Source organism: Drosophila kikkawai, chromosome 3R (assembly GCF_030179895.1).
Source record: "Drosophila kikkawai strain 14028-0561.14 chromosome 3R, DkikHiC1v2, whole genome shotgun sequence".
In the NCBI taxonomy this organism is placed as follows: domain Eukaryota; kingdom Metazoa; phylum Arthropoda; class Insecta; order Diptera; family Drosophilidae; genus Drosophila; species Drosophila kikkawai.
The window spans coordinates 26,193,712-26,215,350 of NC_091731.1; the positions used below are offsets into that span (position 1 = coordinate 26,193,712).

General features: G+C 41.2%; 5 protein-coding genes across 18 annotated transcripts in view; 3 read left to right on the forward strand and 2 right to left on the reverse strand.

Moving 5' to 3' along the window:
* The first annotated feature begins 18 nt into the window (after window positions 1-18).
* Window positions 19-524, forward strand: LOC108081059 (uncharacterized). The gene is made up of 2 exons (XM_017176038.2): window positions 19-173; window positions 229-524. The coding sequence occupies exons 1-2, from the start codon at window positions 63-65 to the stop codon at window positions 424-426; spliced, it is 309 nt and encodes a 102-aa protein (XP_017031527.1). The 5' UTR covers window positions 19-62; the 3' UTR covers window positions 427-524.
* On the reverse strand, window positions 413-1,387 carry LOC108081058 (zinc finger CCHC domain-containing protein 10). Its single transcript, XM_017176037.3, has 2 exons — window positions 1,188-1,387; window positions 413-1,119 (listed from the first exon to the last, which is right to left on the reverse strand). The coding sequence occupies exons 1-2, from the start codon at window positions 1,232-1,234 to the stop codon at window positions 621-623; spliced, it is 546 nt and encodes a 181-aa protein (XP_017031526.1). The 5' UTR covers window positions 1,235-1,387; the 3' UTR covers window positions 413-620.
* Window positions 1,388-1,604: 217 nt separating this feature from the next.
* On the forward strand, window positions 1,605-3,268 carry LOC108081057 (uncharacterized). The gene is made up of 2 exons (XM_017176036.3): window positions 1,605-1,856; window positions 1,917-3,268. The coding sequence occupies exon 2, from the start codon at window positions 1,923-1,925 to the stop codon at window positions 2,925-2,927; it is 1,005 nt and encodes a 334-aa protein (XP_017031525.1). The 5' UTR covers window positions 1,605-1,856; window positions 1,917-1,922; the 3' UTR covers window positions 2,928-3,268.
* A 27-nt stretch (window positions 3,269-3,295) lies between these two features.
* Sap47 (Synapse-associated protein 47kD) overlaps window positions 3,296-21,639 on the reverse strand; it is a 29,657-nt gene continuing 11,313 nt past the window's right edge. Inside the window, exons 4-11 of one of the 14 annotated variants that reach the window (XM_070286918.1) lie at window positions 13,966-14,214; window positions 11,368-11,465; window positions 10,949-11,049; window positions 10,614-10,888; window positions 10,431-10,549; window positions 9,396-9,701; window positions 6,021-6,255; window positions 3,296-4,346 (exon numbers count right to left, since the gene is read on the reverse strand). In XM_070286918.1, coding sequence (XP_070143019.1) covers window positions 4,310-4,346; window positions 6,021-6,255; window positions 9,396-9,701; window positions 10,431-10,549; window positions 10,614-10,888; window positions 10,949-11,049; window positions 11,368-11,465; window positions 13,966-14,214 — 1,420 coding nt within the window. In that variant the 3' untranslated portion in view covers window positions 3,296-4,309. The other 13 variants (XM_017176032.3, XM_017176031.3, XM_017176030.3 and 10 more) reach the window with 13 other exon arrangements.
* On the forward strand, window positions 15,291-15,807 carry LOC108081060 (E3 ubiquitin ligase TRIM40). The gene is made up of 2 exons (XM_017176039.3): window positions 15,291-15,554; window positions 15,617-15,807. The coding sequence occupies exons 1-2, from the start codon at window positions 15,363-15,365 to the stop codon at window positions 15,656-15,658; spliced, it is 234 nt and encodes a 77-aa protein (XP_017031528.1). The 5' UTR covers window positions 15,291-15,362; the 3' UTR covers window positions 15,659-15,807.

Sequence of the window (21,639 nt, forward strand, 5' to 3'; positions counted from 1 at the left end):
ATCCCTGCCAGGTAAAAGTATTTCCGATAGCCGCTGCTATCGATATCAATTGTTATTTTAAGATGTTGCAATCAAACCACGTCCTGCAAAAGGAGCAGATTGAGCTGTTTTCCATCCAAAGGAAGCTTGAGAAAGTCCTTCCCGTCATCCAGGAGACTCTAAATTCACTGAAGGTACCCTTGTTCATTTACATCCCCAAGACAAATCCAACATTTTCATGTGTCGCAGGTGGAGGAACTGCATCTGAAGTCTCTGGGGCTACAGAACAACATTATTCCGACTCGGGACCCACTGCACATAGACCTGGACGGGCCGGAAATGCAACCGGTCCTGGTCTCCGAGTCTGAGCACATCAACAATCAGCAGCTGGTGGACCTCGCGTTCCAGAAACTAGAGCAATACGACGAGGAGATGGACTCGGACTGACTGAAATATTTATTGGTGGCACTCTGGCGGCGAACCACTCATTTACATGCACATGGGGGAACTTAAATATTAAATATGTACGTAATATTACAATTATATTCGGTAAAAAGTCCACTTATTGGGGCGACGGCTAACGGGGGAGAACTAAACTACTAAAGCTATGCGCTACGAAACCAAAACCGGGCTCTCAACTCCTACTCCTGGTCGTCGGAGGAGTCCGCCGAACTCTCGTCACGTTTTTTCTTCTTCTGGGGCGCACCCTGATCCGGATCTTCACTGCTGTCGCTGTCGGAGCCGCTGGAACCACTCCCGCTAGAGTCTGACGAGCTCTCATCGGAGTCCGAGCTGGAGTCGCTCGAGTCCGAGGCGGAGGAGGAGTCTGACCCGCTGCTGCTGTCCGAACTGTCTGACGAACTGGAGGAGGAGGAGGAACTCCCACTGGGCTTTCGCTTGCGTCTGGCCTTCTTGTTGACCGCGGAACTGGCGTCCTGGGCGTTCTCGCCCGCCTTGCCAGCCGCAACGTCCTTGGCTGTCTGTGCCTCCTTTTCGGCCAGGTGCTTGCTCAGCTGCTTAGTCCGCGAGTTGCGGTGCACGTACTTGCGCTTCTCCTTGCACTCGTAACTCCAGTGGCCCATCTGGAGGCACTTCTGGCACCGGACGCCGTTCGGAAAGGCCGCCGCCAGTTTGGCCGACCTGCGGGACGAGTAAAAAAGCATTCCAGATTACGGATAAATGCCGGCTGACAACCCAAGCGGTCTCACCTCTGCTTCTGCGCCAGCTTGCGGGCTGCTAGACCCACCAAAGTCATCCTTAGGCACTCTTCCAGTCGGTGTCGGGAGGAAATCTTGACGGGGAGGGAAACCAACGTGGCCGGGTGTGAAAATGCTTGGAAAAATGAGTATCAAAAAGGTTTTTAATAATTTTTTTCGTCACATTAGCGATGGGTAACTGTGGCTTATTGAGCGTAGAGATGGAACAAGCACGAGTCACGAACTCGCCATATATCGGGTTTTTTATAGTTTGTTTTTCGAAATACACTAAGTATTTTGAGATCCTGGAATAGATTTTTAAGTAAAAAATGTTTTTGCACGATTTTCCAGGCTTGTTTTAACAACTTTAATTTGTTTTTTAATTAGGCGTTTGTGCTCGTGACACGACAGCCAGAGCCCATCTCTAGCCAGCTGCTACCTGATTGTTGTTTAATTTGGTAAATTCAGGATCTTTGTTCATATTTGAATGCAAAGTCCTCTGTGAATATGTGCGGAGCTGAAAGGGAGTGAAAGCAAACAATTTTTAGTTATTTACACCTGCTCTGAAGCCTAGTATTGGATGTTGGCATTTTGGGTTTCCAAACAATAACAAAACTCGGCTGACACGGTGCTGACTAAGCGGCGAAAGTGGTTGCAGCAAAGTCCAAGTACTATCAATTGGTAAGGTCACCATTGCAGGCCACACATATCCCTCCTAATAGTTGTGCTTTTCTCGAACAGCTTCCGATGGACACCAGCGAAATGATTGCACCGATGGCGAACGCACGCCCCATGCCGCCCGAGGAGCTAGCGATGCAGTCGCTCACCAAGCAGCTGTACAAGTCGCGTCTCTTCCGCGGTCACTATCTGGAGCGCTGCCTGGTGGAACAGGTGGGCGGCTACCGGGACATAGTGGTGTTGCAAAGCAGCGAGCGGGAGCTGGAGAAGCTGCTGCACAACAGCGCAGCCCAACTGCGGATGTTTTACCAGCGCTTCGTGCCCAACATGTGGGTGGGCATAACCAGCGGCAGCTATGGCAATTATAAGCACACATCGCAACCCGGACAGCTGGAGACCTGTATTTGGGCGGAGCTAAGCGATCTGGCCTTCGGCGAGTACTGGTTCAGCATAAAAACAATACGTTTCCGGGACCAGGAGGTCCAGCTGAAACTAAAGATGGTGCGAGCCGTTGAGCCAGAGCCACTGGTCACCCCGAGACGATCCATTTCCGTTAACAGGAGCAGCAACATCAACAGCAAGGCGATAACCTCGGGCGACGAACCCCCTGCGACCGATGAAGTCGCGGATCAGCTCCAGCTGGGTCTAAACGACTTCCTGGCCGTGCTGCAGCAGTGGGGAGACGGCGTCAAGCAGACTGTCTACGACTTTATGGCCAACGATGTGAACAAGCGGAACATAATGGGCACCATCCGGTTTTTGGCCCTGCTCATCTTCTCGGTCATTGGCGGGGCAGCAATGGCGTTGCGATTCTTTGGCGTTTTTGCTGTGCGCTTCATGTTCGAGCTGAGTCGCTTCACCCACACCGCCACGCCGATCGTGTTCAAGGTGCTCGAGTTTCTGAACAAGATTGTGGGCGCGATCTTCATACTACTCACCATGATATGGAAGGACCTTGTGAACAGGGGCCAGTCTGTTCCGAAGCAGCAGCAACAGCAGCTGGGGGCGAGCACACGTTTCAAGAGCATCGCCTACGAGCGTTCAGAGCCGCACCGACGAAGCGAACGCTGGTGACCAGCAGTAGCCAGGTGTTATAGCTTTGTAATTAGTCCTGGGTGGAAGGGCATCATTAGGTCAATGTCATTGTGTTATTAGCCGTAAGATAAGCGAAGCCGCTGCACTCACATCATATCCCAAGATAGAAGAAGGTACACCTATGAGATTTCCTGATCTAAGCCAAATGCAATATTGTAAATTATTTTTGTTGGCCTGCCGCCCCACTGGCAGACAATCACATGCTTTTTAACACCCACTGTTAATTCATTGTGCATTGTTCAAAAACTGTTTATGTGTTCTTTTAACCCATTTAGCGTTATATTGAAAAATTTGTGTGAATAAATTGAATGCAATATAAATGCGAAAACCGAAATGAAAGAGCTGGGTGGGTTGTCGTTTAGTTTTAATAGTTATACACTTTCCCTTTATTACGTTAGTTGATTTTAATCTCGTTAAATTGTTCTCATATATATTTTTATTATGTATATACTCGTGTGTGTTCATGGTGTTGTTGTCTTCGGTCGGTCTGTCGTCGAACTTTACAGTATTTCTGTGCTTGGTTTTCAGGGTGTTCGTGTTGTAATCTCTTCAGAGAAACTCCACCTGCTTCTGCGCTCTACATTGGAGTGGAAAATGTTCTATGGCATTTCGAGGAGTGTTTCTCTGCTGTCTCGGATGACTAAATTTGCATCCGGACGATGCTTGGGGGCATCCTCTGGTCTGTCTAAATATTATCAATCATTAAACAACTAAATTATACATTTTGTTTCAGTTTCTCTTGGGTTTTTTTTTCGGGGTGATATACTTTAATTAGTACATATACATATATTTTGTTCATTTTGCAATGTTATATCAATGGAATGCTGCTGCTGCTCAACAAACTTTCGTAAACGTTTTAATTTAATTGGGTTTGCATTCTGTAATAAACTGTTTTTGCAGATAATAAAATATGCGAAATATGCCAGGAATTTGATATATATCTTTTGGGATTCGGTGTGGATCGGGTCAAGGTTGGTTTGGTTTGGTTTCTGCCTTGTAAAATACATATGTATGTTGTCAACGTCATTACATTATTTACCTTTAATTAATATTTATTGTTATTATTATTATTAGTTAGGTTTATGCACTAATCTGCTTGTCATTGTGTCGCCAACATGTTTTAAAACGCACAAAGTAAATATAAATTTTAAAATTTCTTTAGTTTCGTATCATCGCCATATGCCATATGGCATATGCCATGCCGTTTCTCGTGTGTAAATACATTTCATTTGGTTTTAAAAGTAAATGTACAATATACAGTTTAATGTCATAACTTTTACTTTTTCCGTTTCATTATCGCTTCGTCAGCTTGCTCTTTTAAATATTTTCATTTGCCACTGGTAACAAATAATGACACATATTTATATAGCATTCTCATTTAACGTGTTAATGTTTTGCCTGCGGAAAATAATTTGGTTTTTGGTTTTATTAACAATTAGTTAGACATTTAGAGCAAAAACATTGATAATATAGAATTTGTTTTGTTTTTAGTTTATGCATAAAAATTTGTCTAGTGAAATATATATAAATATATATGTGTATATATTTGTTTCAAAAGGTTTTGAACTGCTTATTGTTTATAATTGCGTGTTTACTTTTCATTTGTCATTTGTCATTTGTAATTTGTAATTTTTAATTTGTTAATTGTTAATTGCGTTTTTAGTCCAATTCAGAATATTATTGTTTTGGCATTTTTGTTTACTTGTGTTTTTTGTTTTTAGTTTCGTTCAAGGAAGTTTCGTGTCTCGTTAGTGGAACAGCAAGGTGAGAGTTGTTTAGGAGAAAAATAAAAAATATTTGAGAAAATTTAGTCGAAAAGAAAACTTGTTGGCGCGCCTTAAATTGAGCTAAACAATAGGTATTTTATATTTATATGCATTGTTATTTATTTATTCTTCAACATGTCGTTTAAGCATATATCAATCAATGATGATTTATTCAACGTTTAATATCTTCTTTCTTTGACTATCAACTATTTGTCGAGGGAGAAATAATACTTTCGAATGCGTCCTTATTTTCTTGATCTCAAAACTAATGAATTGCTAGGTTTTATTTCGCTTGTATCTCGATTTCAATTTCAAATTCGTAAAGAAAAGATCACTTTGAGAACTGATTCTCAACTCAAAACGTTGCAAACATTTATTTTGGGTGTCTCTCGTATCTTTACATATTTTATATCTATATCTTTATTATAATAATTTTTACACATTAAATTCAAATGCATTAATTTATCTGTATATATATATATATATGTATATATATAGTTTATATATATATAATTTATTTATAAATATAAATAACAAAATTTTCCCTTTGAAGCTTTTATTTGTTTTTGACTTTCTGTTGGTTTGCTTTACTCTTTAACTGTTAGTCACTATATATTCAAATATGATCTCTGCGTCTATATAGCATTAGCCAGTTTCCCGATTAGCCTGCAAGTACTTATTGATAGGTTACTGACCGCCAGATTCTCGGATTTCGTGTGCTGAACAATTGGCAAGTAATTCCGACGACTCCCTACACTCCGCTGCCACGCGGTGTTTTTCAACCAAATAAAAGAGAATATATAGTGGATATTTTGTATTTGAATACCGGATTGGCTTGGGCTTGGTTGCTTTGTTATCTTTTGTTGTTGGATTAAAACGTTAAGGGTGAATAAAATCGTTTTCATTTGGTTTTAGTGTCTTATATCATGTCAGAAGGAAACTGAATAGAACGCTTTGCTCTGGGGGGGCCAATAATGGAGTGGGTGTTAGGTACATTCTCAACCAACTTTTCCAATAGGCCACCACAAGGCAGGCCCCTGGGGCTGTGGACCACCGCCGGCACTAGAAGAGCGCTGGGACGGCCTCGTCTCATGGATAGCCCAACATGGTGCGCTTTAGGCACTTCAAAGTTCTGTGGTTTCGAAAGTATTTTTTTTAGATTGGTTTGGGTTAACAATATATTTTTTTTTGGGTAATCAATCAAGGAGGAAACAAGGGTAGAAAGGAATGGAAAGAAAGATAAAGTAAAGATAGTTATAAACTTAGAGCCAACTTAGAAGAAACTACGATATAAGCTCTTAATTACTTTAAATCATCGGTATCCTCAATTAAATCGGCGTACTCCTCCCAATCGTTGTTAGTCGAGCGTGTGCGCAAGTTTGATATTGTCGGTTCATCCTCCTCCTCCGCCTGGGTGTCCTCCTCCTGTGTGGCCTTTCTTCCTTTCCTACGTCCTCCGCCGCCGCCGCCGCCAGTGCCGCCCTCGTCCACCACCTCGTAGTCTTTGAGTTCAGCTTCCAGATCCTTTTCCCATTGTTCCTCTGTTCAAAAGACGGAGCAACAAGCAGAGTTTCGATTAGAATATGCGTGGCTTAGCAGCTCGGCAACAGATATATCGGCATATGTAGTAAGGATATATAATATTGGATTAGCATACACGGTTTACATATATATCGTATAGTTTATATAGGTTTTAGTAGTATATCAAAGGTGTCTATAGGCAAGCAATTGAATTGTGGTTAGGTGACCATCCCAAGCAAGTACATGGTTGTTCTCGGTTTTCAATCATCTTTCGTTTACGTTTACCTGCAGCTAGTCTCTGGGGTTATAGCTAAGACATAGACTTTCACACACTGTAATACGTTTGGGTATGCGCACCGTAACTGAATAATAGCCGTCTACAAAAATAGTTGGAAATTTGTTGTTTATTTTTTCACTTAGTCAATTATCAAAACGAATGGTCAGACACCAATTTATGGGTTAGAGTCCCAGGGCGGCAGGGACAGGGGCGGGGGCAGGCTCTAGCACTAATTAACGGATAGCGTGCACCCAAAAGTGGCCCAGTCCCAGTCCATGACTTGCTTGTAGTCCCGAAACACCAATTTGTGGTTTGGTTTGCTTTATTTATTACGCTTTTATCACACTCCATCAATTAATAAAATGATCACAACCAAAGATAATATATATATAATATATATTGTGTGTATTTACAGCATTTACGCATAAAAAGCAAGCAAACTTAGGATAATAATACTTGTATACACACTTGGTAACCGACGAAGCTTGCCAAATATGAAATATTCTATTAAGCTGGCAAAGAATATGATTTGAACATTAATTAACTTAAAATGCCATGTAGAAATAGAGAGAGAGAGAGAGTCAAGGGAAAGAAACGAGGTCTAGGGCTTATTCAGGTATTTCTTCTTGCCAAGTAGAATTTCTGTCGTTTTGGAACGCTTTTTCATATAGATTTTGTGTGGTGAGTTGGACCATAAAATATTATCTTTCCATATGTATTACATTTTTGTGCAGTATAAAAAAGCATTTAATTATCCGAAAGAAGCGCCAAATGTCCATCAAAGGTTTCTTTCTTTCTTCTTTCCCTCCGGCAGACCACCACGCACATCAATGAAACACTAAATACTATACTCTGAATATGCCAAACTAAAGATTGAGGCCTTGTTCAGCTAAAACAAATAATAAACTAATGAAATTTAAGGACACACACATACTAAACATACACAACAACGAGTAGTTATCATAGACACAGACAGGAGCGTAGAGGGAAATGATTGAGATTGCAACTACTTTGTTGGATAATATTTACATACAATATATATATTGCCGAACAGAAACTTTATGCAATTGAAAACCAACATGGAAACGATAAGAATCACAACTAAAACTTGTTGCCATTTTGTATATTTTCTTTTTGTTTTGTTTTTGTTTTAATTCAACCAACAATTTCTAACTTACCACACAAAATTTTGTTTCGGTTTTAGTAACTTTTTGAGGGGTTCTTTCTTTCTTCGGTTTTATATGTATAAATAATGCGTTTTCTGGGTTCAACTCAAATTATCATTTTGTTGTCAAGTGAATATCTTTATAAGTATTTATATAATTTTGTTTGTTGTAGTACTTTTTCTTTTGTTTCGCTTAACAATTTCATTTCTTTCTTGTGGGCAATTTTGTAGTATTTTCTTTTTTTTTATAATTTTGTTAGTTGTATTTTTTGTCTGTTTTTGCGTTTGAAATTTAGATTTAGCATTTGGTTTTTTGGTTTTAATCCATTCAATCTTCTGGAAGATGATTCGATTCGTAAATAAATCAAGAAATACATGAAGAAAAATAAATGTTTTTTGGTTAAAAATGTTTTCCCATACAAATTCATCATCAAATATTATATTTTGGAAAATTTTGTGTATTGCTAGGAGAGGAGGTTTTATTTTTGTGTCGCGACCAGTTAGGGTTTCTTTTTTTTTTTTTGTTGTGAAAAAAAATGTGTAAAAATAAAATGGCAAAGGGAAAATGGGTTTGAAAGAAAGAGAGAGGAGGAAAATAACAAAAATTACATCTAGCTAATTTTTTGTAAATGAACTGGAATTGAATAAAAAGGAGGAGAGAGCACGAAATTGCAAAGAGAGAGAGAGCGAAAGTTGTATCAATAGGATATATATGTAGTATATAGGAATTTCTTGATCAGTTTGGTCATACTCAACTTGTTCGAAATTTGATTTGTGTGGCTTTTAGCGCATTCTGAGACCGTTCGATACTTGAAATCAAATTGTATTTTATTTATTCATTAATTTGCAAATGGCAACGAAACTTTTGACCCGAGTTCGATTTTATCCAGGATATAGTATCTTTAATATATTTATACGTGTTTAAATAATTTATATAATACTTCTGTTATCCTTTAGTTGATTTACTTCTATATTTAGTTATTTAAGTGATTCGGTTTATTCGTTTTATATTCGCTTCGATATTGATAGATTCGCTTTAGTAATTAAATGCCAGAGCTTGAGTTGGTCGTCACATAATAGATATATATAGTATATATAAGTAAAAACGATTTTCATACAAAATGTAATTTACACAAAAGAAAGAAACAGAGCAGAGGAGAAAAAAGAGAATTGTTCGGTTTTTACACTTGATTTGTACACACATTTTTGTTGTTTTGTTTTCATGTTTTTTATATTATTTGTTCTGTTTGTTTGGTTTTGTTTTGTTACAAAAAAAAACATAAAATCATATATGTATTTCGATGTGTTGGCTTTGCTTGCAAATATAGAATGAGAATGAGAATTGGAAAACAAAATACACGCGACTCAGACAAGAGACATCATTATCGTGTTCAGAGAGAGGCTAATATGAAGGTGTGTCCGGATACTGTTTGGCCATCATGACGCTCTAGGATGCGGATGAAGATCGCTGGCTAAGCAATATCACACTATACTACACGTTAGGCTTTCCAGTGTTCTATATGTCATGTGTGTTTGTGTGTGTTTGTGGCATGTGTATGTATGAATGAATGTTTCGTGTGTGTTCCAGAACACCAATGAAATTCAGCTGATCAATTTCATGGGACGGCCAATGTATGTACAATAAATGTTAGTCTTTAAACCAAATTAAAACACAACAAATGGGAAATAATAACAAATAAATAAAAGTAAAATCTTACCGTCAGTCGTGGCCAAGGCCTGTTGGGTCATACTGTCAATGCCCAGCTTACGCATGCCGGCTTGGATCTCAGCCAAGTCCGATTCGCTGGTGGTCTGAAAGTCATCCGAAACGAACTCCGATTCGGAGATTTTCTGATCCAACTCATTGCCGGCGGCACGAGCCTTGGGCTGAGGCTGCTCTTGGGCCTCCTGGGACTCAACGATGGCCTTTGGCTGCTCGGCAATGGGTTTAATCAGGCTAGAATCGCTCTTGGCTGGTTCGGCAGTCTTGGTTTTGCTTTCGTCATTAATGACCGCTTTTTTGGCTGATTGTTCGATACAGTTGTGTTTTTTAATTCATAAAAAAATCAAAAAAGGAAGAATAAAAGGAAAATAAATACAACAAACTAAAGAAAGAAAGAATAATAATAAAAGTAATTCGATTTGAGGTGAGGCGCTGGGCGGCTGGCGACGTTCGTGGAGCGATTTTTAATTGAGCTTCGAGGCGGCGCGATTGAGATGATCATTTTTGGGGGGGGAAAGTGAGGAGGAATAACCGAAAGCCAAGGACACTCGGGTCCAGTAGTGTAGGGGAAGGAGGGACGAGGGACAAGTACAAATCAAAGGGTTAAAAACAACTCAAAACTGGAGCAAACTCTTAGGCGGTGTAGTACAGACGCTAGCCAAGTAAGTTAGTTCGAGACTTGAGGGATATAGTAGTAGTATGTATTAGAGTTAGAGAGAGAGTTAGATAGAGAGGAGCGAGAGAACGGAAAAGATTCGATATCGATACAGCTAGCGTGTGTGAAAAGGACTAAGAGGAAATCATATGTTAAACAGGCGCGTGTGGCTAAAGTGAACCAAAAACGAAAGACTTAGACGTACAGAAAGATAGACAGAGGTTGGTGGGGCAGATAGATACAGAGATACGGGTACAGATAGATAGATCGAGATAGAGCGCGCGAGTAACGAGTGTGAGTGTTTTCGTGAGCTTGGACAGTCTGTTTCCCTGATATTTCTTTTCCCGCGTGTAGCTAGGAGCTACAACCACTTACCATCTTCACCGCTGGAGGCCTGGCCCACGCCATCGGCGCCCAGAGTGCCCAGCTCGGCGGCCTGGATGATCAGTGAGACGCGGTAGAAGTAATTCCGCCAGAAGTTCTCCTCAGTGATGCTATGGAAACACAGGAAAATGACACTCTTTTCCATTTCGAAAAGCCAAAAACCGTTAAACTCACATCTTGGGCACCAGCTCGAATCGCATCGTCTCGAGCGCCTTGTCCTCGGCCATAATGGCTATGGCCGTGGGGTAGGCGGTGTCATAGCTAAACTCAAAGTCCACGCCGGCGGGCGGGGCGCGCACAAAGTTGCGGCGATCCTGCGACAGGCCCAGGATCTCCTCCTTAATCTTGGCCTCGTTGGCGTGTCCAATCCAGGGGGCTGCCCCATTGCCAACACCACCCTGTCCCTTGATAAAGGCCTCCTGCTCCTTGTTGAATGAGTCGAGAATGGTCTGAAAAAAGGATATTTTGCAATTAAATACAGTCTTCGTAACGGAGCGAAGTCCACTCACATTATCCTTGACTGTTTCCTTGATTTTGCTGCCAGCCTTGCTGATGGCCGATGACAAGAAGGATCCAAAGTGTTTGGCCTGCTGTGTTACTTTCGTGGTAACTGTCGGGGACGGATTCAAGATCGATAAAGGTTAGCCGAAAGCAGCAACTATATTGCCATCATCAAACACAACCGCATAGTCGCGGCTGCAAACCAAAACTAAACTAAACTAGACTACAAAGCAAACGATTCATTCACTAGGGAACTCTGAGTGGAGGGGGGATTTCTGAACATTCAACAGGGTTTAAGAGTAAACTACAAGTAACTTGGGGTTAGTAACCTGTCACCGCTTTCTATCTCAATTATTTTTGAAGTTGTTTCTTTTGTAATTCTTTTCATTTTTTTTTGTTTTGTTACCAATCAAAGTGTGACACGTACTTTTGACTTCATCGCCCTTACCCTGTCCGATTTGACCCTCGTCGCCGGTGGGCGTGCCACCGCCGGATGCAGGATGCGAGTCGGCGCCTTCTGTAGCACTGCACAAGTGAAGAGAAACGAGAGGGGAAAAAAGGATAGATTATGTTATTAGATTCTTAGTTTTAGGTTGAAATTATATAGTCATAGTGTTTATAGCTCTAGGATTATTTCATGCAGCAGGCAGCAGGCTTAAAATTGTTTAAAATAGGGTACAAGCCATAATGCCCAGTGTCATTATGCCGACGAATTATCGTTAAAAATAACTTGCATATCTTTAGCTGAAATATTTAACTATTTTTTGAAGAAAGATAACATATTGAACAATTTGCTTTTCTTATCGTTAATTTCATTGATTCTTTACCCACTTTATAAAATTATAAAGCTTTTGGCTTAATGACACTGGTCACTGTGACATAAAGTATGCATACAGGCTAAAAACTACTCTTATAACAAAATCAAAAAGAATACATCTCATGCCAAACCATTTATACATACAGCATGCACTTGACAAAGAAAACTTAATACAGATTGGTGGGGTGGTTCTGTCTCTCTTATCCAGCTAAAGAAATTTAATTTAAACAACAAACGCTTAAATTTTGTATTATTTTCAAAGGATATGCATGTTCTTTCCAAGCACTGCATCAATAAATCCTTGTTAAAAACATCATTCTTTAAGATTTGATAGTACTGCAGGAATTATTATCTTTAAATTTGGATAAATATATACACCTATGTTTAATTTACACGTATTCATATGTTTTTGTATACAGAGATATTCATTTAAAGTGTGATTTTTTTCAGTTTGATTCGTGAATGCAAAATGGTGTGATGGAAACTAATATGAATGTCCGGATGTTTGATGCGGAGAGACAACTGAAGGGGAAAGTAAACCGGTAAGAGAGCACACTAAGACGTCATGCAAGGACACAAATTAGCATCATCATGAATTCATAATACTTCTATTCATTTGCCATTTTCAGGACTTTTAAGTCGGTCCCCGGGAAGGACAGATGGATACAACATAGACAGAGAGAAGGTGGTCGGAAGGATGCTCTTGGCAGCTACACGAACACAAGACCAGGGGGAAGAACAGAAAAACGAAATGATACACAGAAGGAGAGAGCTACACAGCAAAAAAAAAGAGAACAGCGAGATGGTGATGCATGGGAGACCGGGAAATCAAAGCACTGTGATTATTATGAGACTGATAGTGATAATGATCTCGGAATAATGACAATGATAAACATCTACCAACAACAATTAGGTTTGAGCTTGGGTTTATTTCTTATCTACTCTGTACGTAGCCACAGGACATTGTTCCAGATGGGTTTGTATGGGTTCCTTGACCTGGTTTGATGGGCCGCTCAATAATGATGGAATCTGATACTTTGGGCAATCTCATCAGTGAAGGTTAAACACTCTTTTTATTTTTCATTTGGATCATCGAAGCGTTCGATACATAAATTTAAATGAAATGACTCAAAATAAGCGAGATATAGATGGTACTGCTAAATGTACGTATGGTGTATGGTTTTCATGTGTGTGTTTTGTGTTCAAAAGAAGCCCTAAATCATATGGAAATTGTTCCTTGATAAAAATGAACTGAATGAAGTGATTTGATGGAAATTTCAGTTATTGTTTCGTGTACGAATTTTCAACAAAATTGTGTCCATTTCAAGGTTGGAACCAGGCGAAACTTACCGGTTATTGTATGTAAAGTATCAAGGACAAGAAAAGTCCCTTAAAAACTATTATTTAAATTAAATATAAATTAAGGTACATTTGTAACCCATCTAAATAGTTTCCAACTTCCTTGTAAAGGGACAAAATTTTGATCTTTAACCAATTTCAGGCCGCAATTATTCAGTTTTATATACAAAAACGTTGAAACGACTTACACATGTGGTTAGTATTGTTTTATAGATGGGTAAGATATAGATTGGAGTCAAGATTAAAGGGGTTTATAGAGAGACAGAGTATCGCATTTTGCTTTGTACAAAAAGTTATTAATATATATGTGAGAAGGTGGAACTTTGAATCAGCACAAGAGAAATAGTGTTAAATAAATAGGCAAATATAATTGTATATATTGGTTAAGAGTGAAAATGCGCAACAATATCTCAACTAAATGTAAGAAAGAGTCTCTTTGAGGTGTGGAGTATATAGGCAAATTGTAAATAGTAAATAGTTCATATATAGTTGGAGAAACTCGTGTGTGGTATTATATTGGTTAGTATTTAGGTAAACTGTGTGGAAGAGGCGGCTTCAACGGTTGGTTTTTGGCAAACTAATGGAAAATAAAACCAAAGAAAACTTCGTTTCCTCGGTTCCTCCGTTTAAAGGGAGGAAAAAGTTTTCCGGCAACTTCGACTTCAAACAAAAGGCACCCGACAAAAAAGTTAAACAAAAGGCTAAGCTTAAACGGAGGTTAACCGAAGACGAAACCAAGAGGAACTAAAATACAAACGCGCTTCTCATCTTCATCTCATAAATTATTTCTGTTTTGTTTTTGCGGCTGCTTCGTATTTAATTCCGTCATTGTTAAGCTGGCACCCATACCTAATATACCTCGACTTGTCGTCATCCTCGCCACCACTCACGGCTCCGCTGGCAGCGGCGCCGCCCTCTCCGGCGGCAGCTCCCTCGGCGCCCTCGGCTCCGTCGGCTCCTCCCGTTTTGCGAAGTCCCGGAATTGATGGTATCGACGGCATCGCTGGCATGGCTGGCATCGATGGCATCGACGGCATGGCTGGCATCGACGGTATCGAGGCGTTGCCCAACCAACCCTTGGCGCTGCCCAGCCATCCGCTGCAGGAGGAAGGAACCATGGAAGAAAGAAAAAGCAGAAAGGGAGCATTAGTGGGGTTTTGGTCCTTGGCGATTGAGTGATTGAGTGACTGACTGACAAAATGACAATCAATCTTTGCCCTAATTTGACAATATTCAATGCTTGCATGTGACTGGCTTTGGCGCTGGATAAGGGGGCCTGATAAAAATCTATAATGTACCATGTGAAACAATAAGCAGGCGGCGCCTCCACTTGTCAGCCGCTTGTGCTTATGTAATCTGGCGCATGATACAATTATACAAGGTAGTCCCGTCGGCTGCTGAAATCGTTCGGATTTTCAGTGCGTGCTCGCTTGTTGAAGGGAAAGGTTGTGTGCGGACGCATTTTTTTCCGAGTTTTTAACCCTTAGTTGGAAATGACTTTTTGCAATTGTTGCCGACGGCATGTGCACGGCGTGAAATTTTTAAGGGCCCGTAAATGTTTCTCATTTCAAACTCAAAATTATTAAAAATAAAATTATAAAAATTATTTTAACTGGTTTTATTACAGAATTATTAAATATAAAATAATATTACAAAATATTCAAACTCGTTTTATTATAGAAGGCGACTTCAACCCCCATCCGAAACCTAAGGGTTAAAACTCACACTCTATTGTCGTCCCACTCGCACTCATTAGTCTGAACTGCTCTCACTCGCACTCATTGTTTTAAGTTGTAGTGTACCAGAAGTTGCCGACGGGACTACCTTGTATAATTGTATCATGATCTGGCGCATACAGGGTGTCATGCTTGCTATGATTATGTGTTTAGTACTGTAAATATCCTTATTGAGGCCTCCATGGGAGGCACCCTGTTTGCAATCTGGCTTCCGCTACGTTAATAGTCCTGGGCGATTCAGTCAACCATTTTTACGGTGTCATAAATAAGGTCCCCATGACACCTCCTAGCAAAAGCACGCGACACAGCTAAATCATTCGCTTTTAAAGATGCCAATGGAGTTGGCTTTGCCTTAAAACATGAATGAAGAATACAAGGTAGCTTAGTCGGCGGCAGAAAAGTTGTTTGACTTTGACAAGTCGGCCTTGTGCCTTTCTACCAAGCCTTAAACATTGTCTATTGTCGGAACTGTCAACACCTAGTCGCTCGAAAAAAAAAGAAAAAAATCAAATGAGAACTGAATACAAACTGAATACAGATGATATGGCCCGAGATCCTTGTCCAGTGTGCCGTGGACGGATGAGAAACAAGGTGTGCACGCCCTGCCAGCACAAATTCTGCAAGCGTTGCCTGTGCAATGTCTACCGAATGTGTTCCTCCAACACTTGTCCCATGTGCCGGGATCCCTTCGAGTACTACGTGGTGAGTCCCTCCTGCATTTGCCTATAGGAACCATAGTCCAACTTTAATCTTCTTCTCCGCAGCGCAAGAGAAATAATGGCATAAGGATTGTATTCTTATCTTAGCTAACAGGAGATGGTGGTCGTTTTTGAACACACAAATTTTGTTTGTTTTTATCGCAGAGTTATTGTTTTATTTAATAGTACAAAATTGGAATATCAAGTTATTTTTTAAATAAATCGTTCAGTTTGTGTTGTGTTCGAGCTAAAGTAAAGTATTCAGCGAAAATAAGATTCAGTAGAAGCTTGAAAGCTTTAAAAACTGATAAAATGGCTTAGGTAGCCCTTAGACTGCGCTGCTGACAAAGCCTTTTAAGTCGCAGAGCGTCTCAGGACCTTAGTCAGCTACCAAACAGACCCCTTCTTCTTAACAACAATCGATTGGAGACTCATCCTCTTTCGGTGTGCTTTTCTCGCTCAGATATTCCATGCACATATTGCAATATTGAATGCTCGGCCTGCGGCGGCACAAGGCAAAAGGGACAACTGACTTGGAATGAAAAGAAGGACACGCCCCCTCTGAGCCTGGCACATAGATGATGATGATGATGATGACGATGATGTTGATTATGGTGCATACAGGGCACGCACACATTCCCCCACAGAAAAAAAGGGCGAGCGAGCGAAATAAAATAAAACTCACAATGAAAGGCAAAGGATTTCAATCGCTATGCGACTCGGGTAATGCTGCTGCTCCACTTATATGTACATATCTATGGATCCATATGCATTATGCTTCATTATGACAGGGCAAGGCCAACCAAGTAGTGGCTGGGTATTGCGCATACGCCACGTGCTGCGAGCGCGAGGAGCCAACGATGCGGAACGAAATCTCTGCCGTAAATCGAATAAAACTGCAGCGAAACCTATTAAATTTGCGGAGGTTTTTTTTAAATTACCCAACGACTGCACTTAATTGTGGCGCCAAATGAAATTTACCCAACTGGGTCAGCAGATTAAAGAAGCATATGTCGGGGAAAACATAATATGAAGCATACGTCATGTTGGCCAGCCGGCCCAATTAGGGCAAAAACTCGATGGGACATAAAGGAAAAGTTATTACGTATCAGTGGGACGACTATCGTGAAGCTTATCATTAGCAATTGGCCAGGCTCCAAAGGGGAAGCTGGCTGCCCCAGCCCTTTGTGATTTATGTCCTCGTCATTGGCGACGAGGGCAGGATGCAGGAGGGTTTGGCTTTTACGCAGCGGCAACAGTTTTCCGTTCTTATTTATGGCTCCAAGGATTCCCATTTGGGCATTGCATAACTTAGCCAGGAGCCAGCCGATAAGTGGTTGGCCATCACTCTCCTGAGGAATGAGGTATATGCTTAAAGCCCTCACTCTGTCTGGAAATTGCTAGGGAATTCCTTTTTAAAGATCACACATTTTTCATCTGCTGCCATTATTTGACACGCATATTTTCGGCCCACAAATTCATATCGACTTTCTGCCGCTCTCACAATCCATTTTTTTTTGTCTTCCCGCTGGATTTTTTCCAGCGAAAAGTTTTAATTATAAAAGTTTGGGCCAATGCTGCTGCGGCAAACGCATAGAACGAGAAATACAACATGCCGCAGCAATACAGAAAAATGCAAGAAAAAGAGTGAGAGGAAAGTGTAAGGTAAGGATTTTCCCATGGAGCAGCAGGGTGACCTCAATTCTCCAGACATCTTCATCATAAACATTCATTCAGGGGGTAAACAAGGCCAGTGAAAAATAATTAATTGCCTTTACTGTGAGCACCAGGCAGGAATCGATGGGAATGGTTTCCCAAGATAAATGCTGTTAGCAAATAAATTCCGCGTCAAAACAAAAGGATTAAATGGGATTTACCAAGCCTCGGGGAAGCAAAGAATTCAAATGATTTAGTTGTTCAATGGTAAACAATGGTTACTCTTTCATCTTACATGGAAATGCTAAATTTAGCACATTTCTTTTAATATGTTTCCATAAGATTCTTCACAATGGAATCACAAATTGTTAGACATTTTTCAAGCAGAATTTTCCAGAATATTTCTCGCTTCAGCATTTTTATTGCGACATTGTCATGCAGAGTCATGGTGCGGATACCCTTCGAAAAAGTGAATGACAAAACAACAATCCACGCACATGGCACTTATGTAAATTGCAGTCTGCCCGGGAAAGCGAGCTACGAGAAGTGGGCTTCATTCCGGCGCCAGGGATAGTAGGAGGAGCATCCGACGGAGACGGGGATGCACAATTGCCACTGCCAAATGGAGAAGTGCAAATGTGGCAAAAGGGCGACAAGGGATTTCGGGTGTTTGGCTGCATTTGACATGGCTTGACACCACTACCCCGTCTCTGGAGGAGGAGAAGGAGGAGGTACCACACCACCACCCCATCGGATCCCAGTTCGCTGATGCGAAAATTGCACTGTCAGCTTAGAATGGCGTCAACTGTTGCAGTTGCTCCTTTTGTGCCCGCGCACATTTTTTTACGGCTTCTCCTGGCGTTGCAACGACGATTTTAATTGTTGCACCAGCAGATAATTGGAGTACCATGTAGCACTGGTGCCGCAACTCCCGTTCCCTCTTGTAATTGGATTGAGATTTTCCAGAACGAGAGAGAGATTTCTCCAGTTTCAAAGGGTCTAAATCGGAACGAGACACGCAACTAACAGCCAATAACTAAGGGCTCTGGCAACGCCATTCGTTGTCATGCTGAGCCCTCTTCCATCTTCCGGTTCCCCCCACTCCGCTCCCTCGTCACACAATGGCCCTGTATTTAAAGATAATGCTTATAGGAAATTTATTACATTTACCCCGCAACGAAGACGAAAAAAGCAGCAGCGAAATAAAGCTAAATGCGTGTATAAAGCAAAAATAAATGATACCCCGGCAAAAGGCACCTGCTGAGCTTCCATTTCCCCCCCATCCACCAGGCTCAGTAGCTGCCAAAGAATCTCCGCCATCATCATTTTCATCAGTAACCCCCACACAAGAAGGCAGGCTTATTATGTGGGCAGCTACGTGAGTATTATTTTCGAGGGATATTTAACAATCTTTAATATTGTATTAAAGATTAAGAAGATTTAGGTTTGCAGAACACCTCGAACTCTACAGAAAAATGTATGATCTCTTACGAAAACTCTAACAAACTAATTTTATCTTTTAGATAAAATATATGCAAATTTTCGGACGTTTTTTAGCAGCTATAGGAACCGAGCTCTTTTTGGTATACTGTTAGAACTGCCCTCGCCATTTAGCAAATGCCGCACTCTGTCAGAGGCGCAACAGCCAGCGAAGTAACGCCAAGAAAAATCCACATTTGACAAATTACCAGCAGGCAGGTAAACGTAAACAGAAGGCGGATAAGCCCTGCCCTGAAAAGCGAGACTGCGGAAAAGCCACAGGCGGGGGTAACCCAAACGAGGAGCCAGGATAGCAGAGGAGGACTAAGCAGCCTGGCGCGCCGCGGACCATCTACACATAAGCATGACCTAGCTATTAATAAAAGATGAACGAAACATTAAACGCCTGCATAAATGTGAATCATCCATCCATCGAAACGCCCGTCGTATTTATATTATTTGGCCATGTGACATTTGACTTTTCGTGCTTAGCAGATTTCCATTTGAAAATGCTGCCTTTGAGCACGCCCATGTTTATTTACCTTATGCGTTTTTTCATTTGATTTTATTTTCAATTAAAGCGAGTTGCACAAACATAAATATTTTCCGGGAAGTGCGCCATCAAATATTAATCGCCAAATGGGCGCAGAACAGGGGAGCAGGCAACATGCCGAGCATAAATTATTCAAGACGAGAATAGATGAACAAACTGGCCAGCAGAGATTGAAGCTCGGCCCTGTGAATTAGTCCAATCAACGAAAAGGAGAGCCGACGGGTCGCCACTTTGGCAATCTTTGTGTCCACAAAGCTTCGAAAACAAATCAACTTTTAACTGATTATAAAGTCTGACCCGCTTTTTTTTTGTCCTTGGATTATTTAACTTTGACGTTGCCTTCTTTGTCCGCCTTTCATGTTTTAAGCAGGATAATTACAGGACTCGTATTTGCACGCCTCCATAAACACGAATAGTTGCCGCCTTTCGTCGGACATAATCGTACTTGTATAATTAAGCGCCTCGTCTACGCTCGTCTAAGCCATTATGCCTCTTAATATGATTGCCTAACGGCCCTGTCGCAGCGACGATTGTGGCTGTGACATTAAAGGAAACGAGCACCTAAGCCATATCCATTTAAAGGGACTACACGATAAGCTCCGAAATACGACAAAGGAGCGTAATCATCAAAGGGAGCTGGTTGGGATAGCTTTGTCCATAAAAATATTATGAGTAGGTAACTTCAAGTGGGTGTGAGATTCAACACTTTAACCATTTTAGAGGATGAACCAGGATACGATACTCTTCTCCCGAACATAATGAAGATGAACAAGGTTAATTAGGCTAAATGCTGACGAAGGCACAGTCTAAAAATAGGAAGCGGAAATAACAATAGTGCTCTGCATGCAAGTGACAGGTGGAACGACAGGTACAGCCCAGTCCGAGGACCATTTCACATCGGTTTCTGTGTCGGCAAGACATTTTACATTTGCTGGGGACACGCACACCTGCGGTGTATGCCAATTGTGGCTTCTCTCTCTCTGGCTTCCATTTGGATGCCTCAAACAAAGGGTATTGGATATTTTGAACGGAGAAGTGGGCTGTGGTTGGCAATAGCTGGAAGCCCAGCAGGAATTCCCTTATGGTTATTGATAAGTGAAAAGGCAGACTTTAAGGGGAATCTTACTCTGTAGACCACTATTATTGACAGGTGAAAATAAGACAAATATAGTGACTGCACATTTGAAATTCCAAGCCAAGACACATGACTAACAAATGCTCTTGAAGTTGCCAAGCAACAAGAAGTCACAGGTATGTGTGGAGGGACGGAAATCAAAGTAACCCTCTTAAACAAATATGGAATTTGATAACCAAATTCTGTCTGTATCCTTTAAGCTTCCCCTAAAAACCTGGTTATTTTTTTTCATTTCCTTTTGAAAAAAATCATCCTTTAACAGAACTTTGCTGCTAAGCAAACACAATGGCTGGCATTCGCTCAATAATAAAACGATCTGATTGAAAATGTAGTATAAATAGAAGGCTGTCAAACAATTGTATTTCCTCTGTCAAAGGATATCCCTTTTTTGGCGCTCGGGCTGATTGACTGCTTCATGCTACAATTTCGGCTTATACACACATTTATTTATAGCCCTTAGCTGACCATCCCTTGAATGTGTTATGCCAGTGACGGCGACACAACACTGGTCGGTCCCCGACGAAATGATAAACCTCCCGAGGTGAACAGTTTCGGGACAATTGTTGCCATGGGGCTTTGGCTCACGTTTCCCCGGCGCTCAATCAGGAGCCGAACTGTGCCCAGGAGGCGGCCTCAAAGGGCGCACGGCGGAAATAAACTGGTGCAAAAAGGTGCAAAGTGCTGGGAATTTTATGCGCATTAATTATACGCAGCGAGAGCACGCCCCATAAATGCAAATGAATTATTTAGCCTGATATTTAAGCTGATTGAGATGAATTAACTTGAAATGAATATCAAAGGAAGGGGCAGCACAATGCTCCGCTTAATGCTCAACACGTGGGCGAGCCATTAGACTGGCGGCTCGAGTTTCCCACGGCGATTTGGTAGGTAGCACTCCTCCAGGGGGATTCGCGAGTGTCACTCGCATGTGAGAGGGCTCGCCACTCGGTGGTTTACCACTTTTGGGCGCAATTAAAATGGCAGAGTTAGACTCTTACCCTTGCGATTATGTCGAGGCCTTCGCTAACTGTGGATCCTTTGGTTTTATTTTTTGCTGCCCCCTTATTTTTGTACACCACTCTGGTGGCTGAGCTGGCAGAAAAAGTTTCTGTGTTAATGATTTTACGACTCTCTGGCAGCTAAACTTTTGCTCTCACTGTTTTGGAAAAATAGTTTTGATTGCTGCTGCGCCCAAGGAGTGGGATAATGGCCTCTAATTAGGTATAATTACAAAAGTATAAACGTAAAACTAGAGGAAAAATAAAA

Bases quoted from the DNA above. Each gene is read 5' to 3' on its own strand.
- LOC108081059 (XM_017176038.2), top strand. From the start codon at position 63: ATGTTGCAATCAAACCACGTCCTGCAAAAGGAGCAGATTGAGCTGTTT. The intron at 174-228 runs GTACCCTTGTTC...CATGTGTCGCAG, and splicing joins AGACTCTAAATTCACTGAAG to GTGGAGGAACTGCATCTGAA.
- LOC108081058 (XM_017176037.3), bottom strand. From the start codon at position 1,234: ATGACTTTGGTGGGTCTAGCAGCCCGCAAGCTGGCGCAGAAGCAGAG. The intron at 1,120-1,187 runs GTGAGACCGCTT...CTCGTCCCGCAG, and splicing joins AAGCTGGCGCAGAAGCAGAG to GTCGGCCAAACTGGCGGCGG.
- LOC108081057 (XM_017176036.3), top strand. From the start codon at position 1,923: ATGGACACCAGCGAAATGATTGCACCGATGGCGAACGCACGCCCCATG.
- LOC108081060 (XM_017176039.3), top strand. From the start codon at position 15,363: ATGAGAACTGAATACAAACTGAATACAGATGATATGGCCCGAGATCCT. The intron at 15,555-15,616 runs GTGAGTCCCTCC...TCTTCTCCGCAG, and splicing joins ATCCCTTCGAGTACTACGTG to CGCAAGAGAAATAATGGCAT.